This window comes from Hydra viridissima, unplaced genomic scaffold, assembly GCF_058129835.1.
Source record: "Hydra viridissima isolate aposymbiotic clone 2 unplaced genomic scaffold, HvirCarnegie_v1 scaffold_1, whole genome shotgun sequence".
Classification (NCBI taxonomy): domain Eukaryota; kingdom Metazoa; phylum Cnidaria; class Hydrozoa; order Anthoathecata; family Hydridae; genus Hydra; species Hydra viridissima.
The window spans coordinates 28,231,169-28,254,416 of NW_028324300.1; the positions used below are offsets into that span (position 1 = coordinate 28,231,169).

General features: G+C 27.9%; 1 protein-coding gene across 2 annotated transcripts; it reads right to left on the minus strand.

Moving 5' to 3' along the window:
* Positions 1-6,643: 6,643 nt before the first annotated feature.
* On the minus strand, positions 6,644-22,055 carry LOC145192396 (membrane-associated guanylate kinase, WW and PDZ domain-containing protein 2-like). 2 transcript variants are annotated; one of them, XM_090072376.1, is made up of 20 exons: positions 21,837-22,055; positions 20,515-20,664; positions 19,909-20,025; positions 17,967-18,162; positions 16,940-17,035; positions 15,981-16,066; positions 15,590-15,647; positions 15,342-15,425; positions 14,777-15,050; positions 13,535-13,757; positions 13,084-13,227; positions 12,600-12,981; positions 12,080-12,197; positions 11,776-11,959; positions 11,491-11,647; positions 9,986-10,194; positions 9,598-9,875; positions 7,630-7,977; positions 7,421-7,556; positions 6,644-7,324 (listed from the first exon to the last, which is right to left on the minus strand). In XM_090072376.1, the coding sequence occupies exons 1-20, from the start codon at positions 21,988-21,990 to the stop codon at positions 7,290-7,292; spliced, it is 3,429 nt and encodes a 1,142-aa protein (XP_089928502.1). In that variant the 5' UTR covers positions 21,991-22,055; the 3' UTR covers positions 6,644-7,289. The 2 variants fall into 2 exon arrangements, with proteins under 2 accessions (XP_089928502.1, XP_089928501.1); XM_090072375.1 differs by having other exon boundaries at positions 14,777-15,053.
* Positions 22,056-23,248: the final 1,193 nt, after the last annotated feature.

Genomic DNA, 23,248 nt, shown 5'->3' on the forward strand with positions numbered 1-23,248 from the left:
TTTTCGAGCAGCGGTATAGCAATCTAAGCCTTTCTTATTTAGGCATCTTTGTACAGTTCATCAACTAACACTAACGTTACCAGGCGTATTTGTGAACCCTTCAGCAAGTTCGCGGTAAGAAATTTTAGGGTCTTGTCTAACTTTTCGATAGAGATAACTTCGGTCTCCTTAAATTAGCTTTAAAGGCCTAACAAGCCTTGGTAAATCTTTGACATCTTTATGTAGCTCGTGGTTTTATAACGTCATTTGTACACATTTAAGCGAAACATTGCACGTTCGAGCTATTTCTCGTTGGCTTTTTTTTTTTTATCTTTTAGCAGACCAACAATATGCCATCCTATGTTGTTTGAAACAACTTTTCTGCCCCTTTTTGTCTTTTTACTTTACCAAATAATTACCAATCTGAATAACTCAAGATATAAAACGTTTCTATAGTTCCAAAGAAATCAACCACCAAATTTTAGACCGTTCAGATAACATTTCGTTGAGATATTTCAACTTAAGTCGTTAAATTTTAACTGACTATATTTTTGCTACATTAGAAATACAATTATGTTCTAATTGGATTAATATTTACTCAAGACTGGTAAATCTAATGAGTTCGCGTTATATACCATTTGATAGAGAATCAATTAATTAACACGTTTAATACGCTTTTAATTGTATTAGTTGGTTTCAAAAATAATTTTGAAAAAAGCAGAAATTTTGCATTACAAAAGTAGTGTGTATATATACAGTATTGTGAAAAATTTAAGAACCACCAAAAAAAAAAAAATCGTAATTTATTTATTTTTAAATTTTTTTTTAACTGAATATATTTTTCTGGTAAAAAAAATAATAATAATAAGTTTTAGAAAATAGGCATACAAAATAAAAAATATTAATAATAATAAAAACTTTTATAGAAATAAAAAAAATGTATTTAATGTTTTATAGGTAATTTTTATTAAAAAAAAAATTGTGAAAAAGTTAAGAACCACAAAACAAAAAACGGTAATTTTTACAAAATACCGCGTAATTCTACCATGAGCTTTGAAGCACTCATTTATACGATATGGTATTGAGTCTGTTAGATTCTCTAAAATATGTTTGGGAACATTTCCAAGTATTGCTGGTAAAATATTGCGCAACTCCTCAAGGCTCCTTGGTACTTCCTTGGCAATCTCTTTATCAAGCCAACTCCAAAGATTTTCAATGCAATTTAGATCTGAGCTATTTGGTGGCCAAGTTAGACGCTCAATACTTTTGCTTTCGAACCATTCAGAGACAATTTTAGCCCTGTGACATAGTGCATTGTCTTGTTGAAAAATAAACGGAACGCTTTGCTCAAGTGCATCAATTGACGGTAACAAGTTGTTATTTAAAATATTGACGTAATAAATAGAGTTGAGTTGACCATCAAATAATTTAAACATACCGAGACTATTATATGTCATGCAGTACTATATTCCAACCGACCCGCTACCTTGTTTTGTTCTTTAAACAATACATTCGAGATTATATTTTTCTAAAAGCTGCCTGCGAATCATAATTCAGTTTTTTCGGTTATCAACCTCGATATTCATCTCTTCACTGAACATTATTGTCCTCCATTTTTGTTTAGACCATTCTTTGATGCTTTGGTAAAAATCTTTTCGCTTTTTTATGTTGTTTGGTAAGACGAGGTTTTAGAACAGCTTTTTTCCATAACATATTGTTAGCTAATAGCTTCCTGCGCACAAGTAATGCCGATGCTTGACGTCCATTTGAAAGTTTCCATTCCCTTCTTAATTCATGCGACGGCATGGTTCGATTTTTCTTTGCCAACCTGATTAAAAAGCGATCATCATTGGGTGTCGTCAGACTCAGTCTTTCAGAACGATGGCGATCAACGTAAGATATTGTCTCTGAATCTTTTGATGATTGTTAGCAGCGAACTATGTGATCGCTTTACTATTTTTCCAATTTCACGAGCGGATTTATCTTCCTGGTCAAAATGCACCACTTTTACACGATCTTCATAGGTAATAGCTTTTCTGTTCATTTTTTCAAAAGAAAAGAATTTTTTTTTGTTTGAAATTAAATACTTTTTTTTAAAGTATTTTAAAAAAAATTAATTTTTTTCAAATACTTTTATTGGTCTTTTGGTAATGACTCAGGTCATTACTAGAATATTCAAACAATAAAGGTAAAAATAAACTAAAAAAGACTTTTCCGCCGCATTTAGCACCAAAAATTTTTTGTGGTAACTTTTTCTTAACTTTTCTTAAATTTTTCACAAATAAATATTTAAAAAAATTAACACATAATATTTAATCCTTATTTTTATAGGTTCTATTAACTAATTTTCAAAAAAAAAAAAAAAAAGTTCTTTTTTCTCATGTTCTATTTAATATGTTTGAAAAAAAGACTATTTTATTATCTTTAGAATAAAAGTTAATTAAATTTATTTGAAAAGAATTTTTTTTTTTATTTAGTGGTTCTTAACTTTTTCACAATACTGTATATATATATATATATATATATATATATATATATATATATATATATATATATATATATATATATATATATATATATCGGTCCTCCACAGAACTGGTAGCTCATGTTCTGCCTTAGCCAGTTATCTAGCATGATCATTGGTCTCTACAAACATTTATAGAACCCTACTGACTATTGTATAAGACACTCCAAATCTTCTACCAAATTGGCAATTTGTTAATCTGTGTATATAAGTGTGTGTGTATATACATATATATATAAAATCTTACTATTAGTAAAGAAATAAAAAGGGATGTATTTTTTCTTAAAGTAGTTTCGGATAAAAGCCAGTTATTTCTTATAGGAAAAAATTTCATCTGCAACAGATTTCAACTTTGCTTCGACACCTTTCACGAGCGACTGTAAAAAATTCAAATCAATTTCCTTTAGTTTTATTTTGATGCAATGAAGAAAAACTTTTCTCTGTTGAAGTTTGCCAATCTTCCTCGTAAACATTTTGAACCAAATGTTCGCAAAAGTTCTAAATTGGTTGTACTTGAGGCACATTTGGTGGGTTGGATTCCCTATCAACGTAATTGACTAACTATTTTAATTATTCGTCTAATTTCGAGAAACTTTTCAAAAACTTCCTAAACTTGGCCGAAACAGACGTAAAGTTCAAAAATAGAATATTGGAATCATAAAAGTCAGTTAAAGTTGCCATTATAATTTAAATGAATGGAAGAAGTCGTTTTTCAATTCATTTATTAACATAAAATAACGTATTAATTGCTACAGCCTTAGAAGTTCGAAACAATGGCTCGGACACGGTCCACGGACCACGGTCAGATACGGTTATCCACATTAACTATTTTTTCGGAAAATTCTCTTTTCCTAAATGTGAACCCTTTTTGGAGTTGTTTCATTGGTGTTTGCGTAGGGTTCTTAATCTCCAGGCATGTTATCACCTGAAAAACAAAGGTATTTTTCAACATCAAGTGTTTTCATATTATAGAGCTAGTTAACAAGTTTTCAGCTTCATTTATTTGTTTTTATTTGCTGTTCAGTAGTGTATTTGAAAGCCATTTCACTTTTTTTGTATTGAATATTCGTTTTTAAAATTGACAAACAATTGTCGATTGATTTTCACCGAATTTAAGACTCAATTTTCTCTGATTGACCTTTTTCGATTGTTAACAAGCCTCTTTAGTTTTGCCAGGATGCGATCAGAGCGCTTTTTATCAGAAAAAAGTCTGGCCAGTTTCAAGTCTTTTTAAATTATCACGTGATTGTATTTTTAAGTTATAACGTGATTGCATTTCGAGCTATTCCTTCTTTTTCGAAACGATTACGATTTCACTATTTTTTAAAGTTGAGTTTTTTTACAAAAAAAAATTGCGAGACACTTTGAAAAGATTTTCGTTCTGCTGCATTTAACCTTAATTTAAACAAATGTGTTTTAAATAATAAAATAAAATTTTCATAGAATTTTTTTCACTCATGTATCAAACCATACGATTTTTTAATTAGCGAGAAATTAAATGAAAATTTGTCCGATAACTTATGCATCCTTTGTTAAATCAGTTCGACAAATGAAAATCCATTGAGAATCGCGCCAGTAAACTCATCCAATCAGAAGTCCACATTTAAATCCATCCACTTATAATTGAAAAAAGAAACCTGCTGTTGTACGAACGGTACCGATTGTACTATCAGTGTGATCGGTCCCCCAAATCTCATCCCCTTTAAGCTGTTTTTTTTCTGTTTATTTTTACAACAATAAGAATAAGAGAAAAAAAAAGCATAAAATTTTTTGTTAATTTAAAAGGAATTTCATAAAAGTTCAGAATGAAAAAGAGTTTATATATTAAATTTAATTCGTAGAAAAACGAATTTTTCGTTCAGATTTTGAAAGGTAGAAAAACGTTGTTCAAGCTGTTTGACTGGTGTCAGCAAGGAAAAGCCTTATTGCGATAATAAATCAACATTTCAGCAAAATCCATTTGAATTAGCATCAAAAAACAAGGTGGCTTCTGAAACTATTGCCAAACATGTTCTCTGTATAACTCCAGCTTCTCCAAAGGAAACAATTTATATTCGTCAAGCTTCTGATGGAAATTACTTTCCAGTCAAATTAGGTACAAATGTAATTTATTACCAAACATCTGATATCTCCCTAAATTATTATTAATTTTTTATTATTTCTTATTTTTTTGGATCATAAAAAGCAAAAGAGACATTCTTTGAATCAAATTATTAAAAAAGGCATTGGTGGAGGTAAAGGATTTCTAAAGGAGAGCTTAAGAACACGTCTGAATCAGAACTATCAACATCCTCAAAAAATCTTCTTCAACAAAACTGTTCTAAAGCTTCCGACGTCAATCAACAGTTCCTGATTGCAATTTGCAAGGATTTGCCTGAAACTTGTGATAATGTCAAACTTCGATGGATCTTTTTCATGGAGATAAGCTACAATTTGTTTTATCATACGACATAAAACTTGCAAACAAAATCTGTGGCATTCAGGCTCACTTCAGTATGTATCCATGCTACTGGTGCAACATCAGTTCCAGAGATCTGCATCAAACAGGGTTCCCAAAAACAATTGGAGCAATCAAAAATGTTTTCAATGAATATATCACAGACGGAAAAGATAATAGCAAAAAAAAAACAAAATATTTTGAAAACACGGTTCATCTTCCAATTTTGTTCACAAATTTTGGCAACTTACTTGTACTTGACATCATCCCTTCTATGGATCTGCACCTGACGATTGGTATAACTACATCTGAAATGTCTTGAGAATGTATTGGATTCTCTAAATTAATGGCTGACAAACCATCACATTAGCTCTCACCCTTACCATGGTTGACAATTCAAATTGTGTCCAAACTCTTTGGAGAAAATTCAAGAACTCAAGGCTTCATTTCTTTCAGCCAACCTTGACACAACCCAAAAATTTCACGCTGTTTTTATTCATGTTGAACACTTCATTCAGGGAAAAGGATGCTCACTTGGAATTTACAGTGAACTACTGAAGCCCTCCACCGTACTTTTAAAGCTTATTGGAATCGATTTAAATGTGAGTCAACAAACCCAAACTAAAGAACAAGACCATAACAGTTTGGCAAACTTCAATGCTAAACACATGTTAAACATCCACATTTGCTCAAATACCAATTGTTTACAAGGATTTTTGATATTTAATAGAGAATTTTAACAGAAAAGTTATTGCTACTTACAACTCTACTTCCCTCTATAAATGTGATATTTCAAACACGTTAAAATTAAAAAGAATTTTTGTCTTAAATTGATGTTTATCAAATAGCTGTTATATAAGATGTTAAAATGTCTTTGCCAAAAATTAATAAACAGCGTCTTTGATATACTTTAAGAAAATGAATCAATAAATATAATGTAAAAATTCAAAACTGAGTTGTCAATTGCGCCGTAAAACTACCTTTTTTTGGTGAAATTTTAAATGCAATTTTCTCTGGCACATTTTAATGCCTGAATTCAAGATTTTGACATTTTTGTAAACAGCAAGGTATACACTTTCAACCACCCAAAGGATTTTCTCGGATCATAAGGTTAACACTAGATACAATTTTGGGGGGAAGCATTCTGATACAACTCTGAGAGAGGGAAATCGAATTAAGGGTCGCATCATTTTCAGTAGGATTATTTTTTTAATCACTTTAAAGTCATCGAGAATGTTAATTATTGCCCGGCAATGTAAAAAGCTGATCAGAAGCTGAAAATTGTACGGAAATTAGACCCCCTAGAATTTAAATTTCCTTGAATAAACTCCCTGTTTACAAGTTAGATACAATGATTAAAATTCGCGATTTTTCTTTAAACATTTTAGCAGTAATCTTTAAGATTGGCGCTTGCGGACAAAAACAGACTTAGAATTCAAAAACAGAATATTGGAATCTTGGTAAAAGCCATTACAAAACCGCATTTTTTAAAATAGAGTTTATTATAAAACAATCACAACCATGTAAGAACAATAATTACAACAATTATTGAAAAGGTTTCCTAACGTTTAAAACTTACAAAATGTGAGTATCGTCAAAGATCTACCGGGTGAAAGGAAAAAAAACGGGAACTTTTCCTGGACGATTTTTTCGGGGGATTTTCTCTCACCTGGTTTTTATTGGGGGAGAAAGATGGAGTTTGCTTCAATATCTAAACTGTATAATTTTTTAAAAAAAATCATTTCCAAAGGAATAATTAAAGCCATTAGCTTTATCATCAAAATTATTACAGACTGTATTTTTGTCAAATACAATTTGTATATTGTTTCACATAAAAAAAGAAATATTGAAAATTTGAGAGAACAAAAATTACATTTAGTAAAATGCTAAATTATAAACGGACCTTAAAGTACTATCCACAGTTTTAAAATTACAAAATTACGATTAAAAGAATAAATACATCCACCAATCAGATTCTGCAGATTCGTAAAAAGTTAAAAACATGTAAAAGTCAACAAAAAAAAATTAGAAAAAATTCATTTACAACTATAATATTTAGACAATGATTTAGAAATTATTCTTTTACATTCAAAATAAACAAAAATTCAGATAAAAAATACATAAAAAACAAAAAAAAATGTGCTTATTGGAAAGACTTGAAAGGTTGCATCGAAATCTTCAATGACGAACTATTTTCATTTTATTAGCTAACATTAGCAAATTATGAAAGGTTGAACTTATCTTTAAATCAAATCCCTCAATTAAAGAAAGCACCATGAAGACGTCACTATAACAAACGTCTTTTATATTGTGAACCTATTGTTTTTCAGAGAGAGCCAGCAAATGCGTTTAGTAATACTCAACGCGAGGTCGGTTAGCAGTTTCTAAAGATAATAGTTTGTACCTTAGGACACATTCTTTAATGGCAGTTAAAGTAAGCAGCTGAGGAGCGAAAAAAAAAAAGAAAAACCATAAAATACCTGAAGCAGTTGACTTAACAGGCCTTCTTATTAACAACTCGCACGTTTGTCCTGAATTTCGTATTGCATTCACTGCTTCGGAATGAGACATTACTTCAGAATTGGCACCATTAATTTCTAATATTTCATCACCAACCTGTAGATAAAAAGAATATTCCAGTGAAATATTCAGCGTTGAATTAATATAGATGGTAAACCTAAAAACTTACCATAACTCTGCCATCATGCCACGCAGCCCCTTTTTCAGCAATCCGTAGAATAAAAATCGGTGAACCTTCACCACCTCTAATGCTAAATCCAAACCCAGTTTCACCTTTTTTCAATACTATACGAAAGGTTTCCGCCGTGCTTATTTTTTGCTTAGCAGTCTTCTCAACTGTATGGCTCTCATCAGGGGTCAAAGATTCTCTTTTCGAAGATGCTACTGACGAACCATTATAGCGTTGAGTTTCAGAACTGCCATCTCCATTCGTATAAGAGGTAAGAGGGGCCGATTTAGGTCGACTTGGCTGCTGATACTCTTTTTCGCGGACTTGCGGACTTTGCTCTCGTTCTTGCTAAAATTATGGTCAGGAATTGAATAACCAAATATCTTAAAATATTTACAATAGCGTTTTTTACATATGAATTTTTCACTTTTTGTCCAATTAGAAATAATTATATAAATAATTATATAAATAATTAGAAACTTTCGCAGAAGATTAACCTGTAAAAGTTTTCTACTAATCCTTCACTTTGCTTTGCACCATTTTTTTTTTTTTTTTGAAAATTTTTATTTAGCAGGAAGATCAATCTTCTTGTCATTTTAATTATGTCTTTTGTACATATTTTAATCCATACCACCTTCAATGAAATGAATTGGCCCAATTTTAACATCTGCGTTTCATATTTGGTGATTGATACTTTGGATTTAATTGTTGGATTTTTTTTAGTGTTGTTACAACTTTGAAATTATTCGACTGTCAAATAAATCGATTAACGTATTTTTCAAAGTTGACCAAAATCGACTAATACATTTTTAAATTGACTAAGTTGACTAAAAGTTGATTTAGTCAAAATACTTTAATAAAAATGTTATTATAATCATATGCTTTAATGTTGCTTGACAATTTATATTTTAGATGCTATGAAACAAATAGAACTTAAAAAGAGTAAACAAAAAAAACTAGATGGTATGTAATACTGTTATAATAACATATAATAACATATGCTGTTGTTACATCAAGAGCCTTTGTTAAATTTTAATTTTAATCTATTAGATGAATCAAAATCGAATAAACAAACAAAATAAAACAGAAATTACAATCACAAATTAAAGAAAACATATTTTTTATCATTTTTCACAAGAATTAAAAGCTAAAAATTAACAAAAAATTTAACTAATAAAAAACAGTGGCATAGATAGATGGGAGCAGATGGGGCGGCTAAACATTTTTTGGGGTGGCAGATTAACAAAATTTTTTCACATCCTTAACTGAGTACCATAACACATTACTTAACATTTTGTTTTAAAAAGCATCAACTGGTTACTATAATGAGAAAAAGAAAACATTAATAAAGTGGTGCTACATACAGTAAGCTAAGAGTTAAGTTTATGTGATACAGCAAATAAGGTTCAATGTTCAGATATTTTGGTTGAATTAAAAAAACTGCTATGAATGATGTTCTTAAGCAGGGCTCAATCTTTATAAATAACTTATCTTTACAAGATAAACTACTTATAAAAATTTCTTTTTAATAATTGGTCAGCATCATAACAATGTTAAAGGTTGATAAAATTAAATCAAGTGAAAAAATAGGAATAAGGATGTCAGGATGATTACCCAATTAAATCTACTTTTGCCTAGTAAACTTTAAGTCGATTTAGTCGAAGTCGATAAAAACACAAGTTTTTTTAAAGGATAAATAAATTCTTTTTATTTACCTTCTTATTTCATTTATTTGCTCATGGATTGAAATCAAACTTTTGCATGAGGAAAATTACACAAAATATTACTTTTTAAATTATTAACCTTCTCTGAAAATATCAGTCTAATTGGACAAAAGAAAATTTTTGTTTTAGAAAAATCTAAAATAAAAACACATCACTTTGAATCTTTTACATGCAAATATAACTAATGAAAGTTTATGGAAGATATAACACTAAAAATAAATATATTTTAAGAACAGCAACTGACCTCTTTACTATTTTCTTTCAATTGCTCAGCATTTTTTATGAATGTAGGAGTATAATTTCGGGGTTCAGCAGGTCGTGGTGGAGCCTCGTCTTTTTCAGTATCTACACATGGTTGAGGTGCTGCAACCACTAGCTTTACTTGCAAACCTGAACTTTTCACCATGGAAACTATTTCACTGTGACTTAGTGTACTTACATCAGTATCATTGACAGATATTAAGACATCATTAACGTGAAGCTCTCCACATCTATCAGATGGACTTCCTGGTATGATTCGACCTTATAACAAGTTTATATAAATTGAAATAACAATTTGAAAAGTAAAAAAAGAAAATAAAGAAGAATTACAAAACTATGAATAAATCATTTGAAAATAAAGAATCACAAACCTATGACTGAATCATTTGATGATGGTGAGGACATAATGACAAATCCAAAACCTTCATTTTGGTTACGTGATAAACTAATCACTTTACCCTTTTGTGGCTTCACAGACACAGTAGGAGGAACAGGAGGAATGGGAGGAACAGGAGGAACAGGTGACTTTGTATATAAATTAATTTCACTCTTGCTTCGACTGCCCACTGGTTGTGAACTTCTATTAGTTTTAAGGAAAAGAAATAAGTAATAAAATATTACAATAAACAAAATACAGGTAACAGTTTTTTGTCCTATGTTACATTTACACTAGATTTATCTGGAACAACCAACCAAGGAACAACAACCAAGGATAAAGAAAATGTGCAACAGTTATAACACATACATTCTCAAAATCTTCATAAATTTATAATAGTTTAAAAACAACAGAAAGGAAAATATATTGTGCTTTTTCCTAAAGTATTATCAATATTAAAGCTGTATGATTTTTTAAACGTAAATAAGAATCTTCATTTTTGGTGAAAATTTAGTGAACATCTGTTAAAACCAAATCTGTTAAATCAAATAAATTGTAAATATTTCACTAATTTTTTTTTTAGTTATGTGGCAATTTTTTCAAATAAAGAATATTAGAGTTAGATTACATATTAACATAGGGAACAGTGAAATTTTTTAAATGAGCTTCTTCTTTAATTACTGACTTGTAGTCATTGTGACAATTAAATATCTTGCATTGAAAGAATTTCTAAACATTACATGGAGTCTCCAAGGTCTGGTTGCTACTAAAACCATGTTTGCTTGTCCTTCCCAATATTCAGAAATTCTAAAATATAACTGCTGGTAGATTTTGAAGATAATTTGATTCCAAGCTTTATGAAAAATGTTTTATAATCCTATAACTTTAAAGTTATATTAAATGTTGGAGCTGAAGTGGGGATGTAAAAAATCAATACATGTATTTTACTTAAATATTTAATACTTTGTTGATATCCCATCATTAGATTTTATATCTGGTTCATATTGAGATATACTTTCACAAGCCACTTAGATCTATTCCTATCAAGTCAATTCAATCATTTGTTTTTAATTGTATCAAAAGTAATCAAAAACCTCTGTAAAATCCAAAGAACTAATTAAACTAAATTAATTTCTTTTTAACATAAAGCATTTTTGATTTTAAATCTGGAACTAAACATTTCACTTCATAACTTATCATTTTCAAAATCTTTAGTACCAACTTTGATCCCATTCTTTTTTTTTAACCTTATTAGGTATAATCCTGCAAGACTCAGACTTGACTCATTTCAACCTTTTCCATAATCTGTTGGGATCTTTTTTAACTAAAGTTTTAGAAAACTTTATATAATTATATCCTATACCTTTGATATAGAAAATTTTCAAAACTTTTCAAGATTTCTATGAATTACCTTATTGATAGGGGATTGTTAGAACATAATTTAAAACAACTTGGAAAAATTGATTTTTACTATAAAACTTATTTAAAAAAAAATTTAACCTGTATGGATGCAAGTTACGTGGATTTTGCTGCTCTTCAAGCCACTCTTCCACTTTATCAGAGTGCACACTTTCATTATCTGATCTTGCTCGCTCCAAATCTTGTAGGCGGGTCGGGACATTTTTATTATAATCATCTGTCTTAGTAATGCTGTAATCTGAATTCAAAAAAGAAAGAAAAAAATTAAAAACTAATGATTTAAGTTTCTTTATAACAATTTTTATCTTATTATAAATATTTTAAACTACAAAACAATTTTTTAAAAAAATTAAAAAAAAAAAAAACCATTTTTTCGACGCAGTCGTAAAGTGACTTGTCCATTCAAACCAGCATTTCCCATCAGTGTGATTACTTTCTTATGAGTGGCATCAACAACATTTACCCCATCAACAGCAAGAATGATATCACCTTGACGCAAACGGCCATCTTGTTCTGCTGCTCCTTTCTCTACAATAGTATCTATACTGACCTAAAAAACAATTGATATTTAAAGATAATCATAATCTATTTGTAAGTATTGCAATCATCAGGACACCATCTCACTGCTAGTGCCATATATATATATATATTTTTTAAGAATAAAACATACCTGAGTTTTTTCTTCCTGACCACCAGTTATTCTAAAACCAAATCCACCCGGCCCTCTCTTTAAAGTTATAACATAATCTTTATAAATTGAAGGTGATTCCACTTCTGGTTCAGTCTTTCTAAATTTAAAAAATGCAATTATGTTTTAATTTTAGTAATAATAAAATTGATAATGATGATAATAACAGCAATAGCAATAATGATAATGATGATGATGATGATGATGATGATGATGATGATGATGATGATGATGATGATGATGATGATGATGATGATATTAATAAAAATAATAATAAAAGTAACAATAAAAATAATAATAAAAGTAACAATAAAAATAATAACAAAAAATAATAACAATAAAAATAATAACAAAAAATAATAACAAAAAATAAAAATAGGTAAAAATAATAAAAAATAATAACAAAAGTAGTATTAACTCTTAAGAATATGTAAGATACTCCTACTGTTATAATTTAATCTTAAGAATTTTGATTTTTTAACAAAAAAAAAAGATAACTTACCTTGCATTGCCTTGGACAGCTCTTTTTAATGATTTATAACCATCACCACTTTCTGAGATTTGAGGATGAGTTCGCTCCTCATAAGTTGAAACTGCTGTTGATGCTTGTCCAGTTGTTGCTATAACACCCATACTTGTTGTATTGCGCAAACCAGGTGCCATAGACACCTCATCATCAAGTGCAGGCATTGATTTTGGACGCTCCATTCTTCCAATTGGATTTGGCATGGATTTCACAGCAGTTAAAATACCTGAGCGTTGAACTTGAAAATTTGTAGGTTGACCACGTGGACAAGATTTCAAAACTTCCACAACTTCTGAATGATCCAAGTTGTGGACAATTGTGTTGTTGATTCGAATAATCACATCACCTTGTTGCAACCCTAGAAAAAATAAAATTTTCAAGTTTCAATTTTCTAATTTTTTCAAGTCAGATTTTCTCATCTCTAGTACAATAGTTTAGTGATAGTAATTGTAAATACAACCTTGACACCTTCGTTGATCAACTAAGTCTTTAACACGCTGGCCATAAGGTGAATCAGCAATTGTAAAACCAAATCCATTAGGACCACGCACAACTGGAACTACAGTGTACTGAGGAGGACCACTGCGAAATGCAACTGGGGTAACTGAAACAAGATATTTTTTAATAAAAAAATTTCTTCTTTCTATTTTTATAATGTTTTCCTTCAATAAGGAAGATAAAAAAGCAACTTAAATATTCAAAACATTCAAATTAATTTCCCTTGTTAGTAACCAAAACCAAAATATAATAACAAAAACAGTTTTTTAAATACAATGGCAAAATGTTGTTTAAAATGTAAAAACAGATTAAGCCATTAACATATTTTGCATATCAGAAAATGGTACAACACTAAAGTATTGCCATAGCAGAAATAAATGAAAATATCATGTTAAACTCAAAACAGAACACACCAGCTCCAGAGCGACTTCCACTGTCAGACCCATATCCTGGATTATTGTCATAACGCATATTTCTCTCATTTCCCTGATTCACACCATTAAGAGTAGTAGTCATATTACTGTCACCATTTGCTAATTGATTTGACCCACTGGTCAGTTTCTGTGTTTCAGGACCTTCAGAGTCAAATGGAAGTTCATAACCTCGGACAAGATCAAGTTCTACCACTTCACCAACCTATTTATAATAAAAAAAAACAAAAAAAAGTTTTAATTTTATCACTTTATCATTTTTATAATTGTAATTTTATATCTGTAAAATACTTTTATTTTGTTTATACAAAGAAATTGAATCACACTGTTAAACAGTTGTATAATTCCCCACTTTTTTCATAAATTTGTCTACAAAAATCACACCAGAAAACATCAGAAAAGAAAATTTCTCTTTTAAAACTACAAATAAAGTGACTGCAAGACTTTTGATTACAAAAAATTTAAAACAGTGTGGAGAGAACCTGGGGCTAGCAGAAAACCTCCCAAAAAACAAAAATTATTCAAACTCAATTTAGATATCTGCACAAATATTCCAATGAGAATCCAAAGATCAATTTATGTAGAACAATAAAAGTGGTTTTATACATTGCACTCCCTATAAGAATGTTAAAAGTAGTGACTTTAAAAACCAGGAGTTTTTCTCTTCAAAACAAGTAGAGAAAATACTAACAGGGATTTTACATTTTTATGCTCACAGTGTTATGGTGAAGATTCAGCTGCATTAAGAGGTTGAGCTTACCTCTAAGAAAGAGAGGCTAACTTTTTTATACACAGCATGCATTTTAACCCTTAAAAGGTATTAGCTGGCTAGTCCCATACTGGTCAACATGCATGCTCTAGATAATTTAATCTCAGAGACCCCCATCCTAAAAAACAACAATATTTTTTTACATTGTTACGATTTCTTATGATTTAACAAATTTTTAAATCATTTTGATCCATTGTGCAGTTTATGAGTTTGATTTGACTCTCACGTTTTTCCAAAACAACAGCAATTTTCAGTTTCTTTTCCATGATAATTTAAAAACTTAATTTTTTGATAAGATTAATGATGGAATACTAAAATTTAATTGACATATAACTTTTGCAGGAAACAACTTTAACATTTTTCTGGAAATACTTTTACCAAAAATCTCCAATTCTGAAAATTTAGTTAAAGTAGGGTACTTTAGTAAAATTTGTAAAATTTAATCCAATACTTACCCTAGTCCCTTGCAAGAATCGTATGATATCAGCATGCGTCCAGTTGAGAACATTTCTTCCATTAAGTCGCATGATGACATCTCCACCACGCAAACGACCATCAAGATCTGCTGTTCCACCACGCACAATATTGTTTACTTGAAGAACTTCTCCTGGTTGCTCACCACCCACAATTGTAAAGCCAAAACCTTTGGCACCTTTTCTTAATGACACACGAAATGTCTCTCCTTGAAGCTTTGATGCATCAATAACTAGGCTTTTCCGACCAACTTCTCTACTAATACAATTAAAGTTTATAGAAGTGCATAATCAAATATTTTTGATTCAAAATGATTCTTTAATATTATTTATCTTTAATATTCAAAGTTTTGATTTCAACAAAGTACAATTTCTTTTATTTTTGATTAATATTAGTGGTGAATTTAAAAACTGAAGACTGTCACCCAATAACCATTCCAATAACTTACAATCCTGATACTGCATACATGAATATATGTATATAAAACATATACATGTATATATATAGTTTCATTAGCAATATAAGAGTAAAAAAAAAAATTCATACTTCGGGTTTTCAATCTTTCCAATACTCCCCTTACGTTTATGAAGAAAGTCTGGTTTTTCATATTGAGTTCTTCTGTTAACATGACTAAAAAAGCAGCTTAAACAATTTAATAATATAATTAAATAACATAATTTAACAAAATATCTTAATAAAATATTTTTGAACAAAATAAATGCAAACAAAAATTGCAGTTTTCAAAAAATATCTTTAAAAAATATGACAGGAATTAAAATAAAAAAAAAACCTACTCTATGTAATAAGTTCCATACTTTGGATCATCAACTTTCTCCCATCCTGGAGGCAAATCTAAAATTATCAATAAAAAATGAAAAATATCATCTAAAACTTACCATGAAAAATGAAATTTAACATTTAAACTTACCATTAAAAAAAAAAAATTATCAGCTAGAATTATCCATGAAAAATTACATTTTTAAAAAAAAATTTCAGCAAAAATTTCATTTTTTTAAATATATATTTTTTATAAAAAAAAACATGATAACATCAACAAGAAAAGAAAAGAAAGGTTAATATTAATAACATTAATAATTTCTTTAAACATAATTTCTTGAGCGTTCTATGGAATACCTAAGAAATCATGTTTAACACCAGAAAATTAACAGAAATTAAAATACAAACCTTCATCAGGTTGTAATCCTTGAGAAGGATGTAAAGTTGGCTTTATTTTTCTGGGATCCTCCCACTGAGTGCGACCAGTATTATGACTAAAAAAATTATCACCTTAATTGTGAATAAAAACAATTTTTGAAATAAAAAATTTACTAGCTGCAATTGTAAGTATTAATGTAGCAAAATATTATAGAATGATTGACAATTTACAGGAGAGCATTTTATTTTGAGCATTTTATTTGACCATTTTATTCAGATCTGATCAAATTTGATTCTAAAAACATTCTAAAACTACTAAAATAACTACTTAATAAAATACTTGTTCATTCATCAAAGTAAGATAGAAGTTGCAAATTAATGCAGTTAAAAGAGTAAATAAACAAAACTTAATTATGGCTGCTAATCTCTTCCTAAACTCCAGAAGAAACTATTTTCTACTACTATTATTATTAGTATTATTATTATTATTATTATTATTATTATTATTATTATTATTATTATTATTATTATTATTATTATTATTATTATTATTATTGTTATTATTGTTCTTCTTCTTCTTATTATTATTATTATTGTTCTAATTATTATTATTATTATTATTATTGTTCTTATTATTATTATTATTATTATTATTATTATTATTATTATTATTATTATTATTATTATTATTATTATTATTATTATTATTATTATTATTATTATTATTATTATTATTATTATTATTATTATTATTATTATTATTATTATTACTATTATTATTATTATTATTATTATTAATATTATTATTATTATTATTATTATTATTATTATTATTATTATTATTATTATTATTATTATTATTATTATTATTATTATTATTATTATTATTATTATTATTATTATTATTATAGTATAAATTTTATTTGTATCTTGATGTGCATAAGAAAACTGAGCATGGTAAGCAATTGCTTAAAAAAAATTTAACTTACTCTACAAAATAAATCTCGCCATCTCTTGTGTAAGCAATCTCCCAATTCTTTGGCAGTGGATCTTTTAAGTCATCTTTCTTTTCATCTGACTTTGTGCTATTAAATAATAATACATAGCAAGTAATATATAATAAACAATACCTAATAAGCATTTAAAATCAATCAAATTCTTCTTGCTTGGTAGAGGGATTTGTCTTTAAAAAACTTTTTATTATAAATCAATTGGTAGATTTATATCTTTCTACAGTTGTTTAATTTTTGCTACGATAATCATTGTTTAAAGAGATCACTTAAATCAAAAAGTTCCCATTCTTCAGTAGAGTGCAACTTAACATGAATACATATTTCTAAAGCTGTTTAAAGATTGCTTTAATAAACAAATTAACAGTCACAGAATGATAACAAAGCTTTAGAATTTTCTTGCTTTCTTTACTTTAAAAAATAACAAAATCCAATTTGATATAAGGACACTGCATTTTAATAAGTACAATGCATGTAAGAATTCCCTCTTTAAAAAACAAAGTACCCTCTGTTTTACATATCTGTAATTATTGTGCTATACATTATATATTGTTATGCTAATTGCTAAAATGTTATTTAAGTTAGATATGAAATTTAGTTATTACAATGCACTATGATTGTTGTACCATAACTGCACATTTAGTTGAAAAACTTAGATAAGATAATTAGGTAGTAGAAACCAGGAATTTTTTGTTGTAGCTTTTTTTTTTTTAAATTAGTTAAAGAAATGAGTTTTGAGTAAATATTCAAAAGAAAGTACATAATTCAATTTATGTAAATTTATTAAAAAATTTTCCTGCAAAATATTTTGGAATGTCAGTAATTTTAATAGTTTTGTTGTTATATATATTTTTTAACACACTTCATAAACAAAAGTTATATGACCCATAAAGATCCATAAGATCCATTTGAGTAATTAACACTGATTTTTCATGTAAACATTACTCATGACAATAAAATAATATAAGCATGTACTAATACATAACATTTAAACAAATAAGCTTACACTTTTTGACGCCTCAAAGTTCCAGTACCTGGGGTCATGGGAGTTTTTGGTGGTTTAGGAGTACCATAGTAATTACCTTCATAAAAACCACTTTCAAGAAGTCTCCCAGAACGCTCAAGTTCAAGGTATTCATTAACAGAAAGGAATTCGTAATCCACTCCAGGAACCTCTCCATCACGAGGGTTTCTTGTTGTACCTAAAATGAATTCTATGGAATTGTGAAAATTGAAATTGTTCTAAACTTGCAGACATCTCTAAAACTAGAAATGCAATTCTTTTTTATTTTTGTTTTTTCAAACCTTTTGCTAAAAGAATTATAGAATTAGTTTATTTTTACACACACACACACACACACACACACACACACACACACACACACACACACACACACACACACACACACACACACACACACACACATACACACACACACACACACACACACACACACACACACACACACACACACACACACACACACACACACACACACACATGTATTTATAAAGAAAACTCTATTAATGGAATTACACCAGAGTAACCATAGTAACCAATGTTATGCTATGTTTTAAAATTAGTTTTTCTTTATTTGAATTTATTGGTAACACTGTTTAGTGAGTGTCATTAATGAAAGGTTATTTGCCGCTATTATCTTTTTAATTTGATATGTTGCCAATGTTTCACTGTTTGTTCCTTAATTGGAAGATGAGCTTCATATTTTTCTTGTTACACCCTTCAAATTTATCTTAAAATAAATATTGTTAAACCATCTTATAATTATAAAGCAATATTTTTATTACAACAAGTATTATTGCAATTATATAAAGAACAATTTGCATTCTGATTAAATTAGTTGCTATTGATTGGGATTAAATATATTTTATTTGAGCATTACAAACTTTTAATAAAACTAACATTCATTATCAGCTCTATCTTTTACTCACTTTAATAAACCATATTTCAAAATTTCATGAATAAATAATTTTTTTGCTTAAATAACATAGATTGAAATTAGGGTTTTCCAAACAGTGTATCAAAACTCTCAACCCAGATTTTTTTTCTCAGTTATAAAAACCAAAATCTATGTTTTCAATTAGATGAAAATTCAGTATACAGCAATGCCTATCTAATTGGTTGTTTTCAAAATTTCCATGAGTTGCCAATCTGGATGTTAATTAATGTAGCTAAAAAAATGAACCAGAAAGAAATACAAACAATTAAAATATTATATAAATTGCGTGAAATACGCATTGCGTATTCGTGATTGTTTAACTTTTATCAAAAAAACTTAATAATAGGAAAGGTAATTTATAATTTAAATCAAGTTATAATACATTTTGCTAAAAATAGTAAAGCTTTTTAAAAAGTTAAATTGTTTTTTTTTTTTTTTTTTTTTTAGTGCATGATCAGGAATTGTTTCAATCTTAGAAAGAAAATTGTAGTCAGGTAATGTACAAAGAAATGAGTGTATTTGAAGTATCCAAAAAAAAGACCTGAAAACCTTGAAAAACATTTTAAAGAACTACTCTCTACCAAACCTGCATTAGGGGAGCCTGAAAGAGTATTTTTGACTATGGGGCTCTTTGTAACAATACTAGAATAGATTAAATGACACTGTCAGTGCTTTAACAACTTTAAAAAAAGAATTTAAAAAGTATAAATCCCTGAAATCGAGACTTATTTTTAATATTTTTTAAGACCTGAAATTTAGTTAAAAACAATTTCTTAAATGATTGTTTATTTTATTAATTTTTGCTTTCTTGTATAGCAAAATTTTATTAAATGACAACATCAAACAAGTGCTGAATATCTTAAGCAAAACTTCTTTTGTGATGTCATAAATTTTTTTATAGATGCAAATACACTTTATTCAATATTTTCACCAACTTTAATTAATTTTGTTAGGAATACAAAAGAAAGCATAGATAAAAGTTAGTCTTACAAGGAACTGTGCGCATATAAAGATTGTCACGTATTGTTTGTTGAAGTTCATGATCTATGGATCCTCTAGCAAACCGAGTTCCAAGGTACTTTCGTAAATCTCTACTAATTCCAAGACCTGAAAAGTTGCCATTTACATATATATATATATATATATATATATATATATATATATATATATATATATATATATATATATATATATATATATATATATATATATATATATATATATATATATAATACAATACATAATGTTTATAAGACATAAATAGGGATTGACACTATTTTTAGTGTATAAACTGAAATTATTCTATTTATTAGTGTGGTTTGTAACTAGAATTAAGAGAACAAATAATTTTTTTTAAATAAAAAAAAATCTTTGTAACAGCTTCATTAGATTTAGAGCTAGGTGCAAATCTTACAGGTAACCAATATTTTTATTTTTCACTAGTAAAGAAGTAAAAAGCAAAAAAAAAAAAAAAAAATTGAATTTTTTACCACTTCATAAAAGAAAATTATTTATTGAAATTTAAATCAATAATTTATTTTCTAACCTATCCTTATTTCGGTTAAACTACAAAAATGGAGTCATTTAAAAAAAAACCTGGATTAACAGTAGTAACCCGAAGAATGTTGCCACTATCTCTGACTATTGAGATTGCATCACTTTGAGTATACCCAGCAATGTGTGTCCCATTTATTTCAAGAATTATCTCACCAGGTGTCAGTCTGCCAGTCTTGTATAATACTTTGTCTAAAAATTAATGTGTAAAAAAAAACATTTCTTCATGAAACAAAAAGGAAACTTTATTATGTAAATACATTTAAAATTTATTTTATGAGTATTGCTTTTGAAAATTTTCTTAAAAAAATGTTTTCAGTTATTTACTTACTATATACAAAACATATATTTACAGTTTAAGTATTTTTAAAATACAGTTTATAAATGTTGTTAATTAATACATGGAAGGGATTGTTCAGCGTAAATGGGTTAAATTTGGTATTCATCACTGTATCTCCAACTTGTTTTACTTTAAGTAAAAGATTACATGGCTTAGTGTTGAATATTTACAGCTACAAGAGACCATACAGGACCCTAACCCTTCACTCATTCATCTTTTTTAAAAAGGTAAGTTCTTAACCTACACCTTTAGTGAAAAGAATAATTAAAGATTTTTTAAAACTACATATGAAGTGTTTAAGTATCATTTACTTAAATATTTTATATCTAATTATAATATGAAATAATTAATACCAAAAAAAAAAGATACAAAGTATTTAATAATTATATAAATAACTTTTATCTAGTTTCAATTCAATATACCTTTTGAATATGTCAAATAAATTTAAAATCAAACTTTATTACAAAAAAATATTTGTCCATAGGTATGCACCTATAAATTACTAAACTCTATTTCATTTGTGATTTTAAAAATTTGTTACAAAAGATGATCTACATTTTCTAAGAAACACCCATATTTGTTCACAAATTATGAATGATTATAATAATAAGCTTAAATTTAAACTTTTTGAAAAATTCTTTCATTTAAAAATGTCATAACAAAGTTTAAGTGTAAGAAGATTAATGATTTGAACACTTAACATGCTTAATAGTTATCTCAAGAATCATTTTGCTTCTAAACAGTTCTGTACATTTTGTAATCAGCTATGTTTATGTACATACTGTTTAAAGATATAAAGTTTCATTAATATGGATTATTGATACTAAAACATTTACAAAGTATAATACCAATTAGTTAAAAATATTTTCACAGAACCAAAAGTTTTCATGTTCAATTTATATAGCTAAATACAATTATTTTTCAATTAGGTTTTTCTTGTTTTATCATAATTTAGTAAATTTATTATCTTTTTAAAAAATGAAAAAACACCAGAACGTTAAAGAAAGCTTTATCAAAAACAAACCAGTCAAAACATCTCCAATCACAGGAAATTGGCCAAATTCTGAACCACCTTCAATGCATATATTAAAACTTCCATTAGTTGAGCGATGGAGAACAGCTTTATTAACTGCTGAGCTCCAGTGCCTCAATGAACTTTGACTATTTTGGTTGTTCATGAATTCTTACTCTGTTTCAATTCTTTAAAACTAAAAAAAAAAAAAAAAGTTACTATGAAACGTTTGTGGTGTATACCTTTTCAACGGCTATTTTGTTTATGTAATTGATCTTGCTTATTATTTCTTATTAAATTTATTTTGAAAAAAGTTAAAGTTTCCAAGGCATAGAGTTATGTATAACTACTGAGTATAGATATCATCAGTTGTCGGTTTCGAACTGTCACTACTTAGCAAATCTTTTGGAGTCTATTTTTTACAAAGGAAAATGTCCTCATTCTTGAAACCTGAGACACATGCACGTAAAAATATTCCTTTTAAATGTAAAACATAACGCACTAATAATTAAGATTTTCATGACTGAAATTGTGATATATATTTTAATTGCCAGTTTCAATGGAAAGTCGTTCCTAAAGCCGTTATTGAAAAATCATAACAACTCAATGAAATCAGGTCGTTATTTTCTTCCGAAACATTTAAATAAACATTTTTTTTAAGCATGAGATGTAAGAAGAATTTAAAAACAATCTTTAAAATATTATCCTTTTTCAATCCATTTATTATATTTGACATCTATTTTTTTTAGGTTTATGTTTTTAAGTATAAAAATGTTATTAAATATTAAGATAAAATGATAAACTTTTCTTTTTAGTGAAAAAAACTATAAAGTTTAAAAACATTTATATCAATTCTTCCAAACAGCGTTTCCACTGGTTTTTACAAACTGTCTTCCAACCTCCGTAGTTTAACTTTTGACTCATTGACATCAATGAGGAGAGTGGGATTAAGGATAATTTTATATCCCGCTTACTTAAATGTTAATTCACTTAAATTTGAAATCAGTTTAAAGCCGAAGATAGACTATTAATCTAAGAGCTGTCTTTTCTGTTTTGACGTTTTAATAAAAGCAATTTTTTTGTTGCTCCCGATTTTGATTCTGTTCATCTGTATGGCTAAATCAACAATAGAAGAAGTAAAAGTGCAAACGTGAATTAAAGTGCTTAATTTTTCTAGGTATAGATTTCTTCCAAGCTATAGACCGGCAGTCAATAATGCAAGGAATTTAAGCTGACGCCTAAAAAGCATACATACATACATACATACATACATACATACATACATACATACATACATACATACATACATACATACATACATACATACATACATACATACATACATACATACATACATACATACATACATACATACATACATACATACATACATACATACATACATACATACATACATACATACA